The sequence below is a fragment of the Corylus avellana genome, chromosome ca8 (genome assembly GCF_901000735.1).
Source record: "Corylus avellana chromosome ca8, CavTom2PMs-1.0".
NCBI lineage: Eukaryota > Viridiplantae > Streptophyta > Magnoliopsida > Fagales > Betulaceae > Corylus > Corylus avellana.
In genome coordinates, this window is record NC_081548.1 from 24,670,664 (window position 1) to 24,693,286 (window position 22,623).

A 22,623-nucleotide genomic window follows, 5' to 3' on the forward strand; every position below is an offset into this window, starting at 1 on the left:
AAACAGGTGATCCGAACTCATTTAATCAAACCGAAACTCGGTAACTTTGTGTCAGGTTTGCGGGTCATGTCAAAATTACTAGCATTATCCCTCATATGCCATGTACAACATTAACATTACTTAAAAAATTAAAAATAAATAATAAATACATTTTTTATTAGAAAAAGAACAACAAATTCATAAGTGAGATCCACTCCGCCACCCTCCAAAAGGGGGAGTGAGGACAGTCCCCATTAGTGAATTGTGGAAAAATTTGACCCGTGAACTTCGAGGAAATCTCCGACTCAAGTGGGTTGCGGGGCATCTCACCCCTAAGTGGCTCAACTATTCCTTTCAATTATTTGAATTTTTTTTTTTTATCAATTTTTTAATTTTTTTTAATAAAATTTTTTTGCTTAATGGATATGGCAAAAAGGTTTACATGATATTAACCTTGTTAATGCTATTAAGCAATTGATACGGCGAAAAGTCAGATTTACTCCTGAGGTTTTTAATAGGTTTTTAAAATCATCTCTTAATTTTTAACGGCGACGTTAACATATCAGCAATTCTGAGATAAACTGACTAGCGTCACCAGATTCGATCAGCTACTTCGCGACACACAAGAAAGATTCTGCATTCATCTTTCTCATCTGCCAGTAGCCACCAACTAGAACAAATATCCAAACATCAGATAAAACTAAACTCCTTCGTGAGCAACCTCTACCCTGTGTCTCCAACTCTCTCAACCTCTTTTCGCTAAGAATATATTACGTAACATGTTTCTTCTGCCACCGCCACTCCCAACTCGTTTCCCATTAGTTCCGTTAACTTCTCCAGTACACTTGCGCCACCACTATATATTCCAACCACCACTTTCCGTCACCGCCGTCACCACCACCGCTAGCGAAATCTCCTCTGGCTCTGTCTCTGTCTCTGTTTCCTCATCGAGACAACTTGACGACGACAAGGACGACGAAAACGACCTCGTTTCACTCCATAACAATCGCTACGACTTCACTCCCCTCCTCAACTTCCTTTCCAGTTCTCCCACTTCCACCAGCAGCTCCAATTCGGATTCGGGTTCGGGTTCGGGTTCGGATGCTCCGACTTCGCTAGACCGGACCGAGTTCCAGCTCGCCGAGACGTACCGGGCCGTGCCAGCCCCACTCTGGCACTCACTCCTCAAATCCCTCTGCTCCTCCTCCTCAATTGGACTAGCGTACGCCGTCGTTTCGTGGCTCCAGAAGCACAACCTCTGCTTCTCCTATGAGTTGCTCTACTCAATTCTCATCCACGCGCTGGGGCGCTCTGAGAAGCTCTACGAGGCGTTCCTGCTCTCCCAGAGACAAACCCTAACCCCGCTGACCTACAACGCGCTAATCGGCGCGTGTGCTCGCAACGATGACCTTGAGAAGGCGCTCAATCTGATGTCTCGGATGCGCCGAGACGGTTTCCCATCCGATTTCGTCAATTACAGTTTGATAATTCAATCCCTTACTCGCACTAACAAGATTGACTTGCCGATTCTGCAGAAGCTTTATGCCGAGATCGAATGCGATAAGATCGAGCTCGATTGCCAGCTTCTGAACGACATTATTGTCGGTTTCGCAACCGCCGGCGACCCGACTCAGGCCATGCATTTCCTTTCCATGGCTCAGGGCAGTGGCCTGAGCGCAAAAACCGCAACTCTCGTTGCGGTTATATCTGCGCTGGGGAATTCGGGTCGGACCGTGGAGGCTGAGGCCATTTTCGAAGAGATAAGAGATGCCGGGTTAAAGCCAAGGACTAGGGCTTACAATGCGCTTCTCAAAGCGTATGTGAAAGCTGGTTCTCTTAAAGACGCCGAGTCGATCGTATCAGAGATGGAGAAGAGCGGAGTTGCGCCAGACGAGCATACGTACAGTCTCCTCATTGATGCGTATGCAAATGCAGGACGGTGGGAAAGCGCGAGAATCGTATTGAAAGAAATGGAAGAGAGCAATGTACAGCCTAATTCATTCGTGTATAGTCGAATTTTAGCAAGTTATAGGGACAGAGGAGAGTGGCAGAGATCGTTTCAGGTTTTAAGGGAAATGAAGAGTAGTGGAGTAAAGCCTGATAGGCATTTCTACAATGTGATGATAGACACATTTGGCAAGTACAATTGTCTTGATCATGCTGTGGCCACCTTCGAACGGATGCTATCAGAGGGGATTCAGCCCGACACGGTCACGTGGAATACGCTTATCAATTGCCATTGTAAGGCAAGGAGGCGCGATAGAGCGGAGGAGTTGTTTGAGGAAATGCAGGAGAAAGGGTACACGCCGTGTGCCACGACGTATAATATCATGATCAATTGTTTGGGGGAGCAGGAGAGGTGGGAGGAGGTGAAGAGCTTGTTGGGGAGGATGCAGAGTCAGGGGTTGCTGCCAAATGTGGTGACCTACACCACGCTGGTTGATATTTACGGACGGTCAGGGAGGTTTGATGATTCGATAGAGTGCTTGGAGGACATGAAGTCTGCAGGATTGAAGCCGTCATCGACAATGTATAACGCCTTGATCAATGCCTATGCGCAAAGGGTATGTTTGTTGTTGGCTCCATATGTCCTTGTATTTCTTTATACATTCATCTTCTAACCAATCTGCTTTTAGTGAATATGTGTTCTACAAGGAGAGAATAAATAGAGCATACATTGTTTCATGCATAATGTGTCAAACCAGCAGTTGCATCTTAGCTGATGATCACACACTGATATACCCACTTCAGGTTATATTATTCTGTGAAACCATGAAATGCCTTATATGTTTGGCCTGGCCATAATAGGATAAAATTATAGGTTTCTTGTGTTCTCTGTGTTCTGTAACATATCAAAATGTGTGTTAATTTTGTCAATAGCATCTTCTATACCTGTACCATATTGAGAAAATTCTCCTCGTACTTGGTTTACTTTTTCCCTCTGTTTTATCCCCTGCCTTCCCTGCCTGACAAGGATTGGACCTAATGCCCAGCCCCACTTCACCTCTTTATCACCTGAGCCAAGACTCAGGGGCTTAATCTAAGACATGTCAAACCAGAAGTACCATCTTAGGTGATCATTCCCGCACTTTGCATTATGTTATCATGTAGACCATGAGATGGCTTAACACACAAAAAAAGAAAGAACAAAGAAATTCTAGTATAAAATGGGTATAGCAGAGAATCTCTTAAAGAATTACTAATAAGCTAATTAGCTACCAGCCCTAAAAGCTGTGTTTTTACTTGGGGCTGCCAGTTTTACCTTTCTGAAAGAATATGTTCTCAATCTCTTCAATTATCTGATCGGGAATGTAATTTTTTGTTGAGGATGCATTTGAATCTTCAGTTCCAATTTTTGACAGGGCATGTCCGAGGAAGCAATAAATGCATTTAGGGTCATGATAGCAGATGGCCTGAAGCCCAGTATTTTAGCTCTCAATTCGTTAATTAATGCATTTGGTGAAGATAGAAGAGATGCTGAAGCCTTTGCTGTGTTGCAGTACATGAAGGAAAATGTATATTACCATTCCATTGCTTTTACCCGCCATTTTGTATATTTTGAGGTTGTATCGTTCTTGCCATCTTACTACATATGTTCATTGGGATCCCTATGATTGCAGGACTTGAAACCAGATGTTGTCACGTATACTACACTAATGAAAGCTTTGATTCGTGTTGACAAATTTCATAAGGTATAAATCCATTATATTTGTTTTAAAGACCCATCCTGAGGACTCCTTGCTGCCCTTTTTTTGGGTTAGCACCCCATATGGTCGTCTGTATCTTTTATATGTGTAGGCATTTTAGATTTCTGGGTGCCTCTTGCCATTACTTGTGGCCATGACCTAGTCCTCCAGGTTTCTCTTTTGGCTGTTCAGTATTTCTAGCTTAGTTACTGGGGTAGCAATTGACTACTTTCACAAGAAAAGTTAGAAAATGATTATGTAAAAAGTTGTTGTTTTCTACTCAAAATATTATGGACTTGGCAGAAGCTTTTTTTATAAGCACTGTGTAGGGATTTAGTGGAACTCTTTTTTCTATAAACGATATGTAGGCAGGCACACCAGAGTTTCAGAACTTCCGAAACCACATATACACTTAACAGTGATCATCTATCTCATTATGATTTTACCACATCATGGACCCCAATTTTGACTATAGGACCCACATTTATGTAAATTTTAACATTTGATTTTTTATATTAGTTAAGGTTTCATACATACGGCTGCATCTCTGATTCCCTTTGACTTTGGCCGGCTGCATAGAACTACTAGGCTGCAAATTTTTGAATAGAGAAAGTTGCTGAAAGGAAAATTTACATTGTATATATATATTGCTCTTTGCTTCTGTATTTGCTAAGTTAATTGATTCTATATCAGGTTCCAGCCGTGTATGAAGAGATGATTTTGTCTAAGTGCACTCCAGATAGGAAAGCTAGATCAATGCTACGATCTGCTCTGAAATACATGAAGCAAACAGTGAAATCATAGTTGATGGGTAACACAACCAAAGCAAAGTACAGGACTGTCATGTTTGATCTTTTAGTTATCTATTTGAGGTTAGTGTCGCAGTCTTCAGCCCATATTTCAACAATATACTGTGAATGGAGAATTTCAGTTTTGCTAAAAATTTTAGAGCAAGGGACAGAATCTGGAAAATTGGAAATTCTGAAATCCGAGGACAAGTCTTGTTATCCTTTTTATAAAGCATGACATACTATGAGGGCAATGTTGCAAATCCTGTTTGTATACTAGAATCTCATATACCAAATATTATTTTTGTCTGGTTTAAATGGTTTTGCAGGAGATATTGATTCATGTTCATCATAGTCATAAAGAAATTCATACTACAAGGGTTGTTCAGGAGTCCAGGAACGCAAATGAAGACCACACCACCATCAAAACTCCAAGACTTGAAGAACTTCATATACCCAACACCTTTTGCATTTCCTCGAGCGAGGTTATAATTTTTTTTTTTCCACAGATGCATTGCCCATGTGTTAAATACGTTGTTGTATTATAAAATTGTGTCAGGGATAATACAGAGGAATGTTAGTAGTAGTTTTTGGACCAGTTCACTAATTTTTCACGTTGTTTTGTAAATGGACGAACAACAAAAAATTGGCATAAATCTCATTCTTCATCAATTGGAGGGTTCATCATTTTTTTCCCCCAGTTTCCAATTGTAAAAATAAATTTTGTTGGTCTTCATTTTAGTTTTTGAGAATTAGCGAAGTGTTGACATCTGTCCTTTTATGTGTTGGTTTGTTTGAAGGAGATGTCATAAATGGTAAATCTGTGTGTTCATTTTGTCATTTCGTTTTTCTCCATTCTCCGCCGCTCAAACTGGATCTTTAGGTGATTTTGGCTAGTCGAGGTGTTAAAATGGGAGTGAAAAGAGAAATATTTGGTGGGTTGATTGCCTGCCTATTACCATACTCCTTAAATGTAAAAACAAAGCAGTTTTTAAAACTCTAACATTATTTCTCATCTCAATAAAGAATAAATAATTTTTTTTAGAAATAATATTTAAATAATAAAAAAAAGTCGATAGTTAAAGTAGAATTCTTTTTAGCTAAATTAGAGAATAAATATGCTGAACCAGATGAAATGCTTGTTCCGTTACAGGTTTTGTTTTCATCTATTGAGCTAAATGTGGTTATTATATATATTTTTTTTTACATGTCCGCACAAGAAGGAGGAGAGAGATTCGAACTAGTGACATCCGTTTCATTAGACGTAGTTTCAGCTGATTGAGCTACCTCTTGAAGGCATGACCATTCTAAAGAAACAATGGAATTATGTTGTTGCAATAAATGAATTTCATTGCCATCGTAATTTTTCATTTTCCTCCTCTGCCTTAGCAAACCCACAAAGGTTTTAAATTATAATCAGAACGTACAAGCAGCGAAACGGAAAAAATCCATTTTATAGTCCAAATTAAATTTCACTAAATATGGTGCATATGTTACCATATCGTGTATATATTGCTATATCATTTAAAATGTTAAATGATGTGACACTAAATATACTATTAGATGCAATAAAATAAAATTTAGACAGTAAAATGAATCATTTCTGTTTTGCTTCCATAACACAAGCCCATGACAACAGTGATTAATTCTCAAAATAAGGTGTGCTACAAATTAGCAATTACAATATGGGTAAAAGAATATTTTTAATATCTATAGATGCAACACTATCTCTATGCCCCATTCATCAAGGTAAAATGTCATAGGGGAATGGCGGAAAGAACTGGTCTACTGGACTTACTTTTTGAAATTCTGGAGCAGAACATGAACAATAACAATACTGAGGATAACACGAAGAGCCTGAAATACGTTCTTATCTCTTGCATTCCAAAGTCAAGCACTTCCATCTTCTTCCCATTTCTGCTGCTCCTCTCCATCAAGTACCCATCAAGATAGTCATCGATGGATACCCACTTGTCAGACTTGGGAGCAGACACCTTCGGATGAACTTCACTAAGTTGCTGCGGACCCAATTTGAAAATGGCGAAGAACGCAGCAGACCAGTCGTTGAGAACTCTCTGAAACTCAAAGAGAAGATCTAGTTAGAGACATATGAACCTACTAAACTCACTCTTAGGGTTTATTTGGGTTTGCGATTTCAAAACCTGTGATTTAAAAATAGCGATTTGAAAACGCAATTTTTATAAAAGCAGTTAAACGTTAAGTAAAATCATATGTTGGCTTTTAAAATCGTGCGTTTTCAAATCGCATTTTTTCAAAAACACACTCTCAAACAATACATTTTCTGCAATTTGGTTTAAAATCGCAATACCAAACGCACTTTAATCAGCTGCAGATTTCCTCTCCTCAAATGTTATTTCTGTTCAGGAAATGATAAAGGGGAAAAAGGAAGAAGTTAACTAGACATTGGAGCAATCCATGCAAACATACATTAAAAGTGGTGAGGTCAGTGGGATTGAACATTTTAAAGCAGTCTTGGGATGAGGCTGCTTCGTCTCCATATATCTGTCGGTCAATGCAAAATATGTCAACGAGTCAAATTGCTCTAAGCAATCATAGGGTGAGAGTTCTGATTTCACAAACCTCAAATGTGAAAGCCATGGGCACCTTTGCAATGTCGTACATGAAATCTGTTGCTGTCCCATGTGCCAGATACCTAAAAATAAAGCAAAGTTCAAAATCATGGAAAGATGTAAGTAAACTTTCCATATTCTTAATGGAATTTGAGCACTCTCATGTAAAATGTGCCACACATCTAAAACTTAAGCAAACATTAAACGACCAGAAACAATTGTAACAAACATGTCAAATTTGTGTTCTTAATTTGCTGTTCAGGATGTGCTGAATATCGGCACTCCTTAGCTTACGATGCATCTGGCATTTAGCATATGTAAGAATGGGAGATAATTGTTTTAACCATCTTTGTAACGACCCAAGAAAAGTGCTAGTAATATCTGTGATATTACTTCAAAGAGACTAGTCAAGTTACAATTGGAGCCATGTGAATAAGAAATCAATGTAGAACTTAACACCCTTGAGCACATCTATAATCTACCCACCCCATATAGAACTAACTTCTGGGTAGTCACAATCTCCCCCACTCAAGTCTATGATGTCCTCATCAGGCCCCATATCATGCAATACTTCATCACCACATGATGTTACTAGGTTGCTCTGATACAATTTATAACGACTCAGGAAAAGAGCTAACCATATCTACGCTATTATGTCAAAAAGATTCGTAAAGTTACAATTAGAGCCCCCTAAAATCACTTATAAAACTCAATCTAATCTAATAAGGAATCAATGTGAGATTTTGTACCCATGAGCACCTTTATAATCCACCCACCCAATGTAAGACGAACTTTTTGGGGTCTCACAATCCTAATAGCTGAATTCTTGATTCACTCTCTAAGGTCATTGTCTAAGTCAGCCTCGAGGTAATTTATCTACATATATGGGCATGAATTCTCCTCAAACTAATGGAATGTTTTTCAACGGTTATAGTTTTCAATATAAGTACTACTAACCCGACAGAACCTCCACCAGATCCAATCATGCAATGCTTTTGGCAATGATGACGGTTCACTTCTTCAAGCAACAATTTCATCTGGTGTGCAGAAAATCCATCAGGTGTAGTGTTTTTATGATCGTATGGCATAAACAGTGCCTGCACAAACAAGCAACTTAGGAAGTTAGCCATATGCAAAGTTTGGAAACATTGGACAGCGGTGAAGGACATAATAAGCATATTTGTTGCATATATTTGCCTGGTCAAAGATTGTCATATGGAAAGATCATATCAAATATGAGTGAGAATTTGGATGGCAATGTCATAAAATTGAGCAGAGACAAGTCAAGCAACTAATCAGTGGTTTGAATTCAGCCTCATAGGCTCATACAACTCACATCAAGCTGGAATCAATATCACAACCAACCCAACCTCAACTAACCCCATTTTAACACTGCTCACGTACATCTCTGACCAAGCATGAGCTGGTTAACATGCCTATAAAAGCACGTCTATCATCCTAACAAAGCCTAATGTCGATCTCACCCAGCTCGTTCATGAAATGTGACCTGATTCACACAAATATCAACTATACTTGTTATTTTAAAACAAAATTTATTGACAAGCGCTGCACATGAACACAATATCTTATAACACAATGAGGCTTGTCCAGAATAGTAATCAAGGTCAATAGACTGTTTTTTCAGCACAGCTTGTCATGTTTAAGGGCCATTGAAGTTAAAATTGCTTGATTTAATGACTTACAACATTGAACATAAGATTTTGTTTTTCCTTCTTTGTCTTCTTGAAAGGTGGTACAGCTTAACAAAATGACGAAATTAAAAAGAAAGCTAATACATGAATATTTTGCAATTCATTTGATTGCAAGATCCTGTACTTTTTAGTGGTATAATCCGTAGACTCATTACATATTAATATAAAACTTTTGAATGCAAAAACAACTCGTGCAATAACAGCCAACAGTGAATATTAACAGGAAACACAGTACAACTTACCTCCATTCCAGAGTGCACATTAATCCATACATGTGGATCAAAAGAAAGGGCAAGTTTCCGCATTATTTGAGTTTCAGGCTCGCTAAAAGGAGCAGTTCCAGGGTTTTCCTCATATGGATCATAATCCTGTAATTGGAGAACGGCAGATATAAGAAAGACTGTCACAGAATACCATAACACTGACTATGACAGTTGAATAATTAGGTGCATGTGTGTGAGAGAGAGAGAGAGAGAGAGAGAGGATACAAAAGCTTAAAACCTAAAGCCTCATCCAATGGTGTACAATTTTCAGTAAATCAATTTTAAAGAGGGTCTCAACAGAAATTATTTACCAAATTAGTGCATAATCACCAACAAGCTTAAAAGATGCATGCACACATACAGCACAATAAGGGGTATACAGCATAATTCATATAATAGGATCCATGTGTAGAAAATGATAAGGATGATGGACCTTTTCCTTTTTGCCCCAATCTACACTCCAATTTCGGTTAAGATCAACTCCCCTTCCTGCCAAAAAAATACAAAATTAAGCATTTCAATATCTTTCCAGGTGGTCATCTAACTCTTGAAAAAAGAAAAATAAAGTGCATGACCATTTCTCCTCTCACAAAGATCTCCTGCTTCAACGAGCTTGCGGCCATTCAAGTTTTCCATAGGCACCACCTAACATATCATAAGATATTAGTATGCCAAAACTACCGAAGTTCCCCAAAATATTTCCCAAAAAATAGTAAAGAGACTCGCATATCTAACAATTTAAATCTTTGGGATATACCACTTATGTCCTTTTATCACTACAATAATGTTTTGGTATAGCTCAGAAATGTCTTTCTTACTAAATATCAATTTGAAATTGCCAAAAAAAAAAATACCATAAAGTTCTCTATCATTAACTAAGTACCAATGGCTATGAGTAATCTAATATGTAAGGATATAGTCTCCAGGAGCATTTAATATTAGATTTATATATTGACACTAGCACTAAAGCTATTCAATTCACTCAGTTAATTTAATTGCTACAACAGTTAACTCAGTGTGCTTGCATATAGGCACCGGCATTGGTAATGCTACGTTATCCTGGTTACTATGGCAGTAAGTTGCTCATATGGATGAATCAAAATAGAATTCAAAAACAATTCAATTTACTCATCAGAAGCAAAATAACGCTTCAATAAACTGTTATAGTTACCTTTATGATTAGCTTGTCAAGGGTACTGTTTAGTGAAACTGGATCCATGTTGGGTAGAAACTGCTCCTCGCTTAAAATTGACAAAATCCGGAAAGCAAGTTCAGATGTAATGAGCTCCCTTCCATGCTGGCCAAAACTCTGGAAGACAAGGAATCATCTGTCAAAAACACCAGCAATTACCAATCTGAGAATCTATTCACTACATAGTGAAAATAAGATTTCCCAAGTACACTGTCATATGTTACTAAGATCGATAGTTTACCCTTAACACCAGGTAAAACTAAGGCCTAACAGGCTAAATATAAAATCTCGTTAAGAGACTGATCCAACACAGGCAAAACTCGTCCATTGAAAACTTACAAGAAGGATCCGAAACTTTGACCTGTCATCATTCTCTCTCCTTCCCCGGCAATATGTAACCACTGAGATCTCTGCCTGGTACCCCTTATTTCTAGATTTAATTGTTTCCATCTGTTAAAAACATTAATAATCAGAAATTGAAATCAAGTATAATGAATAATTCAGGAAGTCATAGGCAACCTACAGTGAGTTTGTCGGGGTGACGATGGACCAAAGCCTTTATCTGCTCCATCAAATCCCCACTGCAAAATCCACATAACAAACAAAGAAAATAAAAAAAATTAACCAACCTATTAATTAGATTAGGCATTATCCCAAAAGCTCAAGCTGGTCAAAAATGATCTTAGCATACAAATAAACTGGATAAGAAGGTTCTTAATTCCTAACCCACATAGTTGATTTTCCTTTTTAGGGGCTTACGTTAGTTGAATACATGTAAAATGAAAAATCCAAACACTCAAGGTTTCAGTATCCTACAATTTCTCAACAACCAAATGAAGCATGAAAACAAGTGAGACCCAGATAAAAATTCTACTAATTCGACCAAAAAAGACACTGACTTTACCCCTAAAACCATGTTAGCTTTACCACCCATTTCCAAGATTCAAACAAAGGACAAAATTTTATCGAATCCAAACTACCAATTCAACAAAGCCTGTTCTTTTGAACTGTAAATTTCGTCATCGAAAAACTATACCACGAAAAAGAAGAAAAAAAAAAAAAACAAAACATAAGGGTTTCATAGGGAATCACCTGGAATGGTAGAGATCGCGATTGATGGGCATCGATGGCGACAGGATGAGATTTTTTTTCCCATTAACGACCACGACCAAAAAAGATGCATATTGCAGGAAAGCAAAGAAGCAGAAGCTAATCGATGAAGAGGATGAGAGGGACAGGACACGACGACCCATGCCAAGAGAATCAGCAAAAACAGAGTAACGAAGAGAAGAAGAAGAAGAAGAAGCTTCTGTCTTGCTTTCTTTGTTTTCGTTTCATTTTTGTTACATCAATCAATGTTATTTCTCGCCCATGCTTCGAGCCGGGAACATAACAAAAAGCAAACCAGAAATAAAATTAAACAATTTGCAATGACGCCAATGATCGTGGATAATGAAAAGTTGGAGAGAGACAGAACGTGTGGATTTGTCAGCTATTGTCTCGGAACTTTTCCACGTTCAACGGTCTTGATATTGGAGTTTTCACTTCATCAGATCAGAAGCTCCAAACAACAACGCTTTCGATCCCATCAAAGATTTTTGATGATTATTGATCGGCTATTGCCTGTTTGACATGTGGAGCGTGCTTGTAATTGAAGCACATTAACGATAGCGTGTTAATTGTGTGGCGTGTTTAGTAGTTGTGAAAAGGATATATACTATTTTATTGGATTAAGGTGGTAACAATATTCATCAATCTTTGAATAAAAAAAATAGTATGAGAATGAAATAAGAGTGTAGTGTATAACATTACTCAAAAGATAAATAATATCTAACTGACCAATCAAAAGCGGAAAGGTTGACTTGAATTGGCCTAAATTATTGCTCAAATTACAATAAGAGATGCATACAAATGATAACAAAAAGTGTCATGTCATCTTAAGTATCTCGTTATTTCTTGCAATAATCAATCCACATTCTTATGCTCTTAATATGCTAGTAGGGGTGGAGCTAAAAATTATTATTAGTAGGGGTCAGAAGCCAAAAAAATTTGTTGCTAAGAATTTTTTTATTTTTTTTAACTTAAAATTTTGTTGTTAGGAATTGAAGGGGCGATGCCAATACCAATCCCCCCTCCCTCCGTTGCTAGTATGCAAGATGAATGCCGACAGCTACAGCTTGGCAAGAGACATAGAGTTCAAGGAACATCTGAGAAAGGTTATACCTCGCAAAAGAAAATGTGTTCAATGTCATGCTTTGTCAATGTCGTATCCTAACAACACCCGATTAGGATCAAAGGAGTAAACAAACACTATTTATACCCTACATGTACTCTTGCATTCTCATTTTCACTCATCCATCAAAGAAAAATCTTTACTAACTTAAATACCGGAGGTGTCCTCACGGACACTAATCTTTGAGCTTATTTTTCATTTCTCTTTTGTAAGCATTCGTGGTTTGAAGTTAGTTGTGTAATCAGTTACATCAACAATAATAGTTTTTTTTTCTAAATTGAGTTTGAGAAAGTTTCTATAATTGAGTTTACTAAAATTATGTATTTGAAATGCATATGTGATTTTTATATGTATTTTTAATTCTCAAGCGTACTTCTTACTAAATTGTGCACATATTCTACCGCAATGCACGAGCATTAACTTTGATTAAAATGAAACAGGTTCAATTAGATGTAAGGTCAACAGTAGAAATATATATATATATATATAATTTGTTCATGTATCATCTGTAAATTGTCCATAAGTGGTCTATATGATACCATTCCATATAACTATGAACAGTATCATTATGTCAGAGGACTGGGATCCAAGGAAGCAAATGTGAGGAGCTCTGGATTGCATACTAATCTAGCCATGTCTTGTTCATCTAGGGTCACCCAAGCTTCTATCCCATCTCCCAACCGTGTGTCAACCAAAATTGTCAGATTCAGGAACACTGGATCGCTTGAACCAATGCTGCTGATCCATATAGGCTTTCCCCACCCAAAATCAGCTTCATAGAACCCTAAATTACACCAGCTGCTAAACCCAAAGTAGTCCCCTCCCTCTTTGGAGCCTTCTTCCCCAATTTCTTTGAGAGACTCACGCAGCACAGAATTCCTCATCTCTTCACCTTGCAGCAGTTTTTGAGCAAAGTCATCATCGATTCTTGATATTGCACCCCTTATATCACTCACTAAGCCTTGTAATCCTACCTATTAAAATATAAATTAAATAATTAAATATATTCAATTTTTATTAATTTAATTAAAATTTTGAAATAAGTGATAATTTAACATAACAATGACTCCAAGTTTTAGTGATTTTACACTAACTACCTCATCTTTATCCGTGCACTGAGCGGCAGCTATCCAGAGGAGATTCCCAATAGAATACTCCGACAACCGTGACGTCATTCTTCCGCGCAGATTCACCAAATGGGTTAACAAAGAGGTCTTTTGAAAACCACAGTTTTCTCTAGTCGACACAGCCATGGCATGCTTCCATATGAAAGCTGAAACCACCTCCAAGCGCGTGGGGTGTTTCACACACAAGCTGGTTGCTTGAGCCTTGAGGGTGGCCATAGCTGAGGCAAGAAACACCAATCTCCTTGTCAAGCTCTTTCCTTTTCTGAACAAGGAACCCCACATAACCATTGATGAGTCTCGCAGCCAATTATCACTTGTGGGGAAGACATAAGCTGCGTCGAAGTTGGGGATATTGCTTCAGAACATCCCCTGGCTCTGCCACTCCATGCCTTGAGAAAGGTGCTCAATGCTGCACCATCAAGGATCTTGGTGCGAAATACACAAACCAATGGCGATTCCGCCGCAAGTAAACACGTTCACATGTGTCCGAATATAAATTAGACGGACATTTTTTTGTAAGTCAAAACTTTTGAGATAAGTGATGATTTAACGACCTGAATATTGGTCACGTAAATTCCCGCAGCGGATTCTTTCAAAACAAGCTCACAAGGAAGGAACTTGTGCATTAACAAGAGATCAGGATGGCTAAGAAACTCGGATAGACAGCCGTTGACGTTTGCTTCCGCAAAATAAGCGCCGCCATCATTGCATTCAATGCAGAGGTTGTCTTTGATCTTTCCGGCTAGTGGATAAAACAGAGTCAATGTCTCGGACAAAGATTTCTTTAGCAATTCCAACCTGTTGGGGATGTTGCTAATGTTCGTGCTTTCGTTGTTAGGATAGAAGAGGATGGTCGGAGCATATGGAGCAGGAATAAGCTGATCCAAAAGGGAAAGCTTATAATTTCTGAGGTGAGAGGGCGTTGGGAAAGATGGTTTGATGTGTTCCTTGGAAACGATATCTACCTCCAACATTCCCATTTCCGCCTTAGATTGATTCTGCTTGATTTATAGGTGAGGTGGGCGAAGATTGGCACACATTACGAATTAACACACTATATATAAATACAAGCAGACCATTGTTCAAATGGGCTGTTAATAACAAACGCACCTTTATATTATTTCATTATAAGCGAATCTTTTTTCACAGGGTGCGGCTTCCACTTGATTTGGCCCATTTTATGTGAAGTCATTTTCCGATTAGTCATTGCTAAAAAAAGAAAAGAAAAAAAAAAAAAAAAACATTGATAATTGATGGACTGACAGCTACATTCACATAGTAAGATAATAGATCAGGCCACTACTAGTACTAGAACTACGATGATGGAGACGTTGGGATATATATGATAATTTTTATTTTTATTTTTTAAAAAAAAAACAGATTTTAAACTAAAATATTAAGGCATCGATCGACTAATTAATAACTGGAACAATGACGACATAGCCGACCAGACACACCAGCTCTATTGTGCTTTTCTAGTCGTTATGATGTCTCTCTCACGCACTTGCTGCCCTTGCTGTTTGTTACGACAAAAGCCTCTTAGCAGATTTGTTACGACAAATGCCGCCCTTGCTGTTTATAAGAGTATATTTCCATATCATTGTGATTGACGTCAAATCTTTATTTATATTATATTCACCTAAAATATAATTAAGAAATAAGAGCAAAAATGTAGTTTTTAAGGCTTTAATTTCCTTTACGTTTGTGAATTTATTCATTGTATCATAGCCAATCTTCGATCCCTAGTGGTATATTGTGGAATCCATTTGCCTACCGTACGTGATTCTTCTCCGACTACTATAAGGTGTTGTTGGTGATTTGCGATTTCCAGATAATTGTATTCGTTTGATTGTGGGTTGCTGTGAGGCTTTGGACTTCTTTTGAAACCAAGGCTTTTGCTTCTCTTGTTGGTGACTTGTGATAATTGTATTGCATGCATACTAGTGAACGTTGAGGGCAGCCATAGCAAGCGTCGTCATTTATCCTATACAAGTTCTAGAGAATTTTCAACAGGAAATCACGAGTTGAATGCATGTTCTTGAGGTTTTGTCAAACGTATTCTAGCGATGTTTGTTCCTTTGTTGTTGACTCCGTTGGAAAAAATAAAAAATCAGGCCAAGTTGCTCGTAGTATAATTGGCCTGATTTTCGGCCAAAGTTGGCCCTCATTTTCTGACCATAGTTGGCCATGTTTTTGGCCCCTTTTTGGTCTATTATTATTGTTAAAGGTACATCTTCGGTCTCTATTGCCGACTGTTACCATCTTCGGCCATCGTCGTTGACTACCACCAACTCGATTTAGTCACCGATACTGACCGCTACCAACTTCAATGAGTTTTCGTTTATTATCTTTGGACACCACTACCAGCCTTCGCCGCCAATCGTAGCCATCTTTAACCAAATTTTAAGAAGAAAAAAAAAATGTCACTTTCAAAAAAAAAATTCAAGCTTCCAGAATCTTTCAAGTTAATTTGAAGAGATGTTAGAATATATTTTCATACCCTTGTGATTGTAATAAAATTTGTATTCACCAACTACATTTTCCCTATAAATGTTAGATAATATTTCTATAACTTTGTGATTATAATCAAATCCATGTGATTTGATTTCTTTATTTACATTTTATTCAATTACCACATTTTTCCTATAAATAGGGATCATTATTATTGTAAAGATTATCAAGAATTGTGTTTATTTCCTTATTCCCTTTACATTTGTGATTTCTTCGAAGTTCGTTTGAGATTGCGGTTTCAATCAGTGCAATTATAAAATTGTAATTTTTGAAATCACTACTTTTTAAAATCATAAACACATTTAGTAAAACATATTAAAAAGTTTTTTTTTTTTTTTATCAAATATTTGTCATACGAAATCATAATTTTTGTTTAAATTTGCGTTTTTTCAAATAAGCACCCCTAGCTAACTTATAAAAATCACACACACACACACACACATATATATATATATTCCTATCTTAGATTGAGTGCTTTTTAAATCGCAATCTCAAACGCCTTAAATTTTGCAATATCTTTTAAAAATACAGATTATACTTATGAAATCGCAATTTCAAAAGCACCCTCAATCATGTCTCTCTCACGCTAAATATTATCACCTGCACTAAGCTGTTACCTATACAGATTTGTTACGAAAAATGCCGCCCTCGCTGTTTGTCCAAATCATCAAGCGTCTCCACAGACTCGCATTATATCAAGCTCACCAATGCACTTAAGAGGAAAAAAAATAAATAAATCGACTTGCAGCATTTAGATTGAAGTACTAGAGTTAAAGTGCTTAACCGCCACATATTGATATAGACCGAATGTAAATGACAATTTATCGATTATTTTTTAGTATTTTTAATTATATAATTTTAGAACTTTAATTTAGGCTACTGTTTTATTTATTTGTTTTTAATTTTTGTTAGTGTTTTTATGGTCGAATCAAAATCTCAATATATAGGATATTCGATCTATCTATAGGTTATGGTCAATTTACGAATCTATTAATCACCTATATATCGGTCAAGTTTTAGTGTTTGCGTGCAATATATAAAGTGAAAACATGCAAAACAATTAATTATTCATATTTGATTAAAATTTTGTTTGAAATTTTATTAGTTTTTGGATGTAAAAGCCTATTCTTTTGTATTAATTCAAGGAACTCTACAGATTTTGTTACCTTGTAACCCTTTTTTCCATATTGATTAGAAAAAAAAAAAAAAAAAAAAAAAAAACTCTATAGAACGAGTTCCATACACCACATTTCTAGCAGAAAATATAAGTACGAATACTCATATTTAATTCACTATTAATTTTGAAAAATTAAACAAAGGTACGTGCTACGTACTAAGTAAACCAAGGAAAAACCCAAACCCTAAATGATGAATATAAAAACAATAAAACATAATTAATTAAAAAAAAAAAAAGGCGTGCTATCAATCAGAAAACGATGCCACACAATTGGTAGTCTGAAAAGTAGACTGGGAATGATGATCAAGCGGAACCATGAAACAGATGTGCATGGTGGACTTGTGAGTCTTCATAATCCAAAGGGACGTCGCATACCTAAACTTCACGTCGAGTTTGACGCCAATGTTATAATTAGGTCCCTTGTTTTTGTTTCCCTTCTTCAACAACTCATCATAAAGCTCAGCAGCCCCGACCGACAACGAGCTCTTCCCTTGAAAGACGGGATTCAAAATGTGGCTGCTCTTGTGCGGCACCGAAAATGGGGTCAAAGTTTTCGTGGCAAACCTCTGGCCATTGTAGTAAGCGCTGACCTCGACTTTGTCGAAGTATATCGGAGAGTTGTAAGTGTTTCTGACAGCGATCTCGAGAGCGAGGTTGTATTGGAGAGTAGTGTTTTTTGAACCGAAATCGCATTGGGTGAGAGAGACGTTTTCGACACAGGAGTTTGCCTTTCCGCTATATTTAGAGATCACCGCGAGCACCAATATGCCTATGGCGAGGACAACAAAGAACGTGATCTTGACAAAGAGGCCAATACGGCGGTCACGACCACAAGCGTCGGGTTTGGGTTTTTCCTCTTGTTCTGGTTCATCAGCCATGGTTGATTAGTGAGGTGAAAAACGGATGTGAAGTTTATTTAGGTTTTCTAAGACAGCTTATGGGAGAGTAAAATTGTGATATATATATATATATATATATATATATATATATATATATGAGAAATGTTAGGGGTAAATAAGTTTTCATAGTTGGCACATATTCCCCTATAAATTCAATAAATCAACTATAAGATTTGTGTGGGTACTATTGACTTATGTGAAGTATACAAATCTAATAAATGATTGATTAATTTGTAGGAGAATATAAGTCAAATATGAGCAAAATATTGACCTATAGCATTTCTCTCTCTCTCTCTCTCTCTATATATATATATATAGGGCTAAATATGGGATTGCGATTTCGTAAGAATAATTTATGTTTCTAAAAAGATATCGCAAAACGTACTGTGTTTGGCATTACAATTTAAAAAGCACTTATTTAAAATAGGAAAAAAAAATTGCGATTTTTATAAGCATGCAGGCTATGACGGGGTGCTTATTTGAAAAGAAAAAAAAAAAAAAAAACGAATTTAAACCAAAATCATGATTTCGAATAACAAATATTTGATAAAAAATATTTTTTAACATGTTTTACCAAATTTCGTTGCGATTTAAAAAACGTAATTTTCAAAATCTCACATATTAAAACCGCAATCCCAAGCAAGCCTAATTGGTTAAAAGCTGTGTTTTCCTGTTTTGGAAATTAAGGTCATGACACTGCACTTTCAAATCCAGACGGAAATTTTTTCTTTTTTCCTAAAACAAAAAGAAATTCAGTTTATAGGGTTTTGTTAACAAGTAGTATTAAATTACATCCTTCCATATGTCCCTGCATGAATGTTGAGGGTTCCATTTTACAAGTTTTTTACAAACTAATATAATATATATTAAATAATGAAGGCGTATGTGTTAGTTTGAGTGGATATTGTTAGAGACATCTCTTCAAATGAGAACTCTACACAAGATAATATCAATTTAAACAATATCTCTGGATAAAGCTTGCAGCAGATCATGTAGCTAACAACTTCTTGTTAAACTTATCTCCTTGTATATCTTATCACTTAGTATTTAAATTTCATACCAAGTGTAATCTCATGTAAACATTATTCTATAAATACAAAAGCCTAAACCAATGTTTGGTAAGGCATCAAGCATATCAAATTATTTTACATTATAGATATAGGTCATATTATGTCACATCCCTAATGGTTAACTAATTACATGAAGGATGCGTTTGGGATTGCGATTTCGTAAGAATAATATGTATTTCGCAAAACGCAAAGCGTTCGGCATTGCGAAGCACTTAATTTAAAATAGGAAAAAAGAATCTGATAAAAAAATATTTTTTAACATGTTTTACCAAACACTTTTATAATTTTTAAAATCCCACTTATTGAAATTACAATATCAAAAAATTATATCTATATTGTCGCCGGAGATGTTTGAATAGCAGCAGATGTCTTGGATTTATCCAAGTGATCCTTTACAACTAATTAAGAAGGAAACCTGGGTGAAATTATCACAAAAATTAGTGGAAATTGGATTCTTTACACTACGTATGGGCAACCGCAACCGACATAGCGCTTGGAGGTTTTGTTCACAAGAAACCAAGGAAACTAAAATACTAAATCCTATATTGGACAGGATTCCTATAGATTATAGGAATCACGACCGAACACGTACAACTTCTACTGTTCTACACCCCTTAATTAGGGTATATATATAAACGCTATGTACCCTCACCTTCATATATTGCTTTCTCTTTTCTTGTATTCCTCAATTTCAGACTTGCTTCTTCGATCGTGTATTTGTTAAAAGAAAAGCCACAGTTGTTTCTCTTTTCTGCATTAATGGAGTTGAAACGTGTTTTTGTTGCCGACGACTCTCTTCTCCAACGAAAACTCGGAAAAGGGAGATTAACGGAGCTTACAGCCAAAGGTGTGACGTCTTAATCTCTTATATATTATTGGAATTCATTTATTTTATTTCTAAATTCTCAATTAATTATATACTGCATGTTATCATGCTTGAATGTGAAATTAGTATATATATATATGGTATTGATCTAAAAAAAGAAGAAGTATATATATATATATATATATGGTGGTAATTTTCTCATACCCATTATTTAGTTTGTTAATTTATTTATTTTGCCGGTGTTGGCCGGGGCGATGGAAAGAATATCTCAATTACGTACAGTAACATTTCAAGGAATATATATATAATCCGAAACTCTTATTGCTTCATCCTTAATTATGATGGGATCAATGGGTTCTTAATTATGAACATTTGAAGCCATAATTTACAAACTGCTTTACAAATTCATACACATTCAATTGAGAAATTTAAGCGACCGATTTATTGTTTGATTAATTGGTGTTCCTTTTCCCCATTTTTTTTTTTTAAAAAAACTTCTTTCAATATAGACTTTATTTATTCAAGGATTAATGGATTTGCACCACTATCTTGATTTAGTAGTGACATAAAAAATATTATGAATTGGACAGAATTTTCTTTCAAATTGAGTTGAAAGAACTTTCTCTAACTCAATCTATATATAAAAATGATATGCGTACGAAAAGGAATCATAGATATTATAGCTTCAAACACTTTCATATTTTTTATTCCTTTATTTCATTACTTAATTTAAGAATTTAGGCGACCCTTTTTCATAATGCAGAAGACAGTCAACTTGAAGGGCAACTGGCAAAGCTTCCACAGGATTTGATAAATGAGATTGGAAAAAGATTGATAAACTATGCTGATTACATCCGATTGCAGTCAACTTGTAAGTCATTGAAATCCATGCTGCCAAAGATGCCAAACCACCAATTTAGTCAAGTACCATGGCTAATGCTCCCACACGACAACGTGAGTGAAAATACACGTTTCAGTTTCCTTAATCCGTTAGAAAATAAGATGTATAACCTTGACATTCCAGAAGTAAAGGGAATGTTGTTGCGCGGATCATCGTATGGTTGGATACTAGCTGTTGATGGGTATCCGAAGTTGTGTTTAATTAATCCGTTTACTAGGGCTCAAATTCAACTGCCACCTCTAGACACATTTCCAGATGTTTTGAGTTTTGATCCTAATATGCCTAATAAAGAATATTTGATTTATAAAGAAAGATCATATCTTCGTAGTCAAAAAACACATACCAGAGGAGTGGCCTACTTTCGAAAAGTTTTTGTTAATAAGGTTGTCCTATCATCGAATCCTGTTTCTAATGATTACACAGCCATCGCCATCTACGGTGAGTTTGAAGAGTTGGCTTTTTGCAGAAGTGGAGATAAGAAATGGAGTAAGTTAAATATTCCAGGATATGGTGATGACATCATGTCTCATGAAGGAAAATTCTATGTTTTAAATATTAGCAAAGGAGTTTGGATTGGTGACGCTACTTCTCTGCCAAAGATGACAAGAATTGCACCGCCTCAACATACCCCAGATGCGTGCTGGTTGGTGCGAATGACATCTGGTGAACTTGCGTTCGTTAATATAAGATTTGAATGTAAACCATTAGTTGATCCCAAAGGAAGAGAATATTACAAAACGACCCACTTTGTGGTCTACAAGCTAGATCAGAGACGGTTGAAATGGAATGAAGTAACAAGCATAGGAGACGATGCATTCTTTATTGGAAAGAATAACTCATTATCTGTCTCGTCTCAGAATCTTCCTAATGGTTGGAGAAAGAATTGTATTTACTTTTCTGATGCCTACACTGAAGGCCACATAGATGGAATTGTAGGTGGTTATGACAATGTTATGTACAACTTGGAAACTAGAAGAATCGAGTCAATACCAGGATATGTTCATTATGTTGTAAGTGATTCGTTGTTGGTGTCGCCTGCACCAATTTGGGTTATTCCTAACCCATCTATATAAGGAAATAAAAATGTATTTCATAAAGTTGTAGCAAGAATGCATGGAAAACGCCATCCCTTTGTGTTTTGGTTCGGATATTTGCGTTCAAATAAAATGTGATTTTTGACATGAGAATAGTTAATACGATAGCTTGTGTACTATATATTATGATGATTGATGAACATGCATGTTAGCGTATCCATGAGAATTTCACCAAATTATTTTGATGAAAATTTGTGGCTGGCTGAAGGGCTTAATCTTCTCAATTTTTTTATTAATTAAAAAAAATTAAACTTTACATCTTTGTGTAGTATAATTGTTTAATATCATTCTATGAGATATTATGACAAGAGATATGATATGAGCTCAACTAATCTCATTTAAAAGTTTAATACTCAACTTTTATAGACATATATTTTAATTTTTATCTCTTTTTTAAAATTTTAATTTAAAATTCTCCACCCCCCTCCCCCCCAAATTGGTTAATTTCCGTCCCCCCTTCCAATATGACACGTCTTTTCTCCCCCACCAACACTAGTTTTTCCTCATTGATTTAATTAAGAAAAAAAGATTTAAAAGAAGATGTGTGGGACGTTTGAACTGACATGCACCGAAA

At 36.3% G+C, this 22,623-nt stretch overlaps 4 protein-coding genes and 1 pseudogene across 4 annotated transcripts; 2 read left to right on the forward strand and 3 right to left on the reverse strand.

Annotated features, from left to right (window-relative positions):
• The first annotated feature begins 661 nt into the window (after positions 1-661).
• Positions 662-5,149, forward strand: LOC132190492 (pentatricopeptide repeat-containing protein At5g42310, chloroplastic). The gene is made up of 5 exons (XM_059605499.1): positions 662-2,543; positions 3,342-3,494; positions 3,600-3,671; positions 4,359-4,537; positions 4,783-5,149. Exons 1-4 carry the CDS (start codon positions 759-761, stop codon positions 4,467-4,469), a joined length of 2,121 nt encoding a protein of 706 aa, XP_059461482.1. The 5' UTR covers positions 662-758; the 3' UTR covers positions 4,470-4,537; positions 4,783-5,149.
• Positions 5,150-6,041: 892 nt separating this feature from the next.
• Positions 6,042-11,778, reverse strand: LOC132190298 (uncharacterized). The gene is made up of 11 exons (XM_059605245.1): positions 11,304-11,778; positions 10,735-10,792; positions 10,551-10,661; positions 10,191-10,328; positions 9,595-9,664; positions 9,453-9,508; positions 8,999-9,124; positions 8,002-8,141; positions 7,055-7,127; positions 6,902-6,976; positions 6,042-6,528 (listed from the first exon to the last, which is right to left on the reverse strand). The coding sequence occupies exons 1-11, from the start codon at positions 11,462-11,464 to the stop codon at positions 6,211-6,213; spliced, it is 1,326 nt and encodes a 441-aa protein (XP_059461228.1). The 5' UTR covers positions 11,465-11,778; the 3' UTR covers positions 6,042-6,210.
• A 1,232-nt stretch (positions 11,779-13,010) lies between these two features.
• LOC132191085 (stemmadenine O-acetyltransferase-like) lies at positions 13,011-14,551 on the reverse strand (annotated as a pseudogene).
• A 2,953-nt stretch (positions 14,552-17,504) lies between these two features.
• Positions 17,505-18,137, reverse strand: LOC132191086 (NDR1/HIN1-like protein 10). The gene has a single exon (XM_059606099.1). It carries the CDS (start codon positions 18,135-18,137, stop codon positions 17,505-17,507), a length of 633 nt encoding a protein of 210 aa, XP_059462082.1.
• Positions 18,138-19,987: 1,850 nt separating this feature from the next.
• On the forward strand, positions 19,988-22,028 carry LOC132191087 (putative F-box protein At5g55150). The gene is made up of 2 exons (XM_059606100.1): positions 19,988-20,075; positions 20,818-22,028. The coding sequence occupies exons 1-2, from the start codon at positions 19,988-19,990 to the stop codon at positions 22,026-22,028; spliced, it is 1,299 nt and encodes a 432-aa protein (XP_059462083.1).
• Positions 22,029-22,623: the final 595 nt, after the last annotated feature.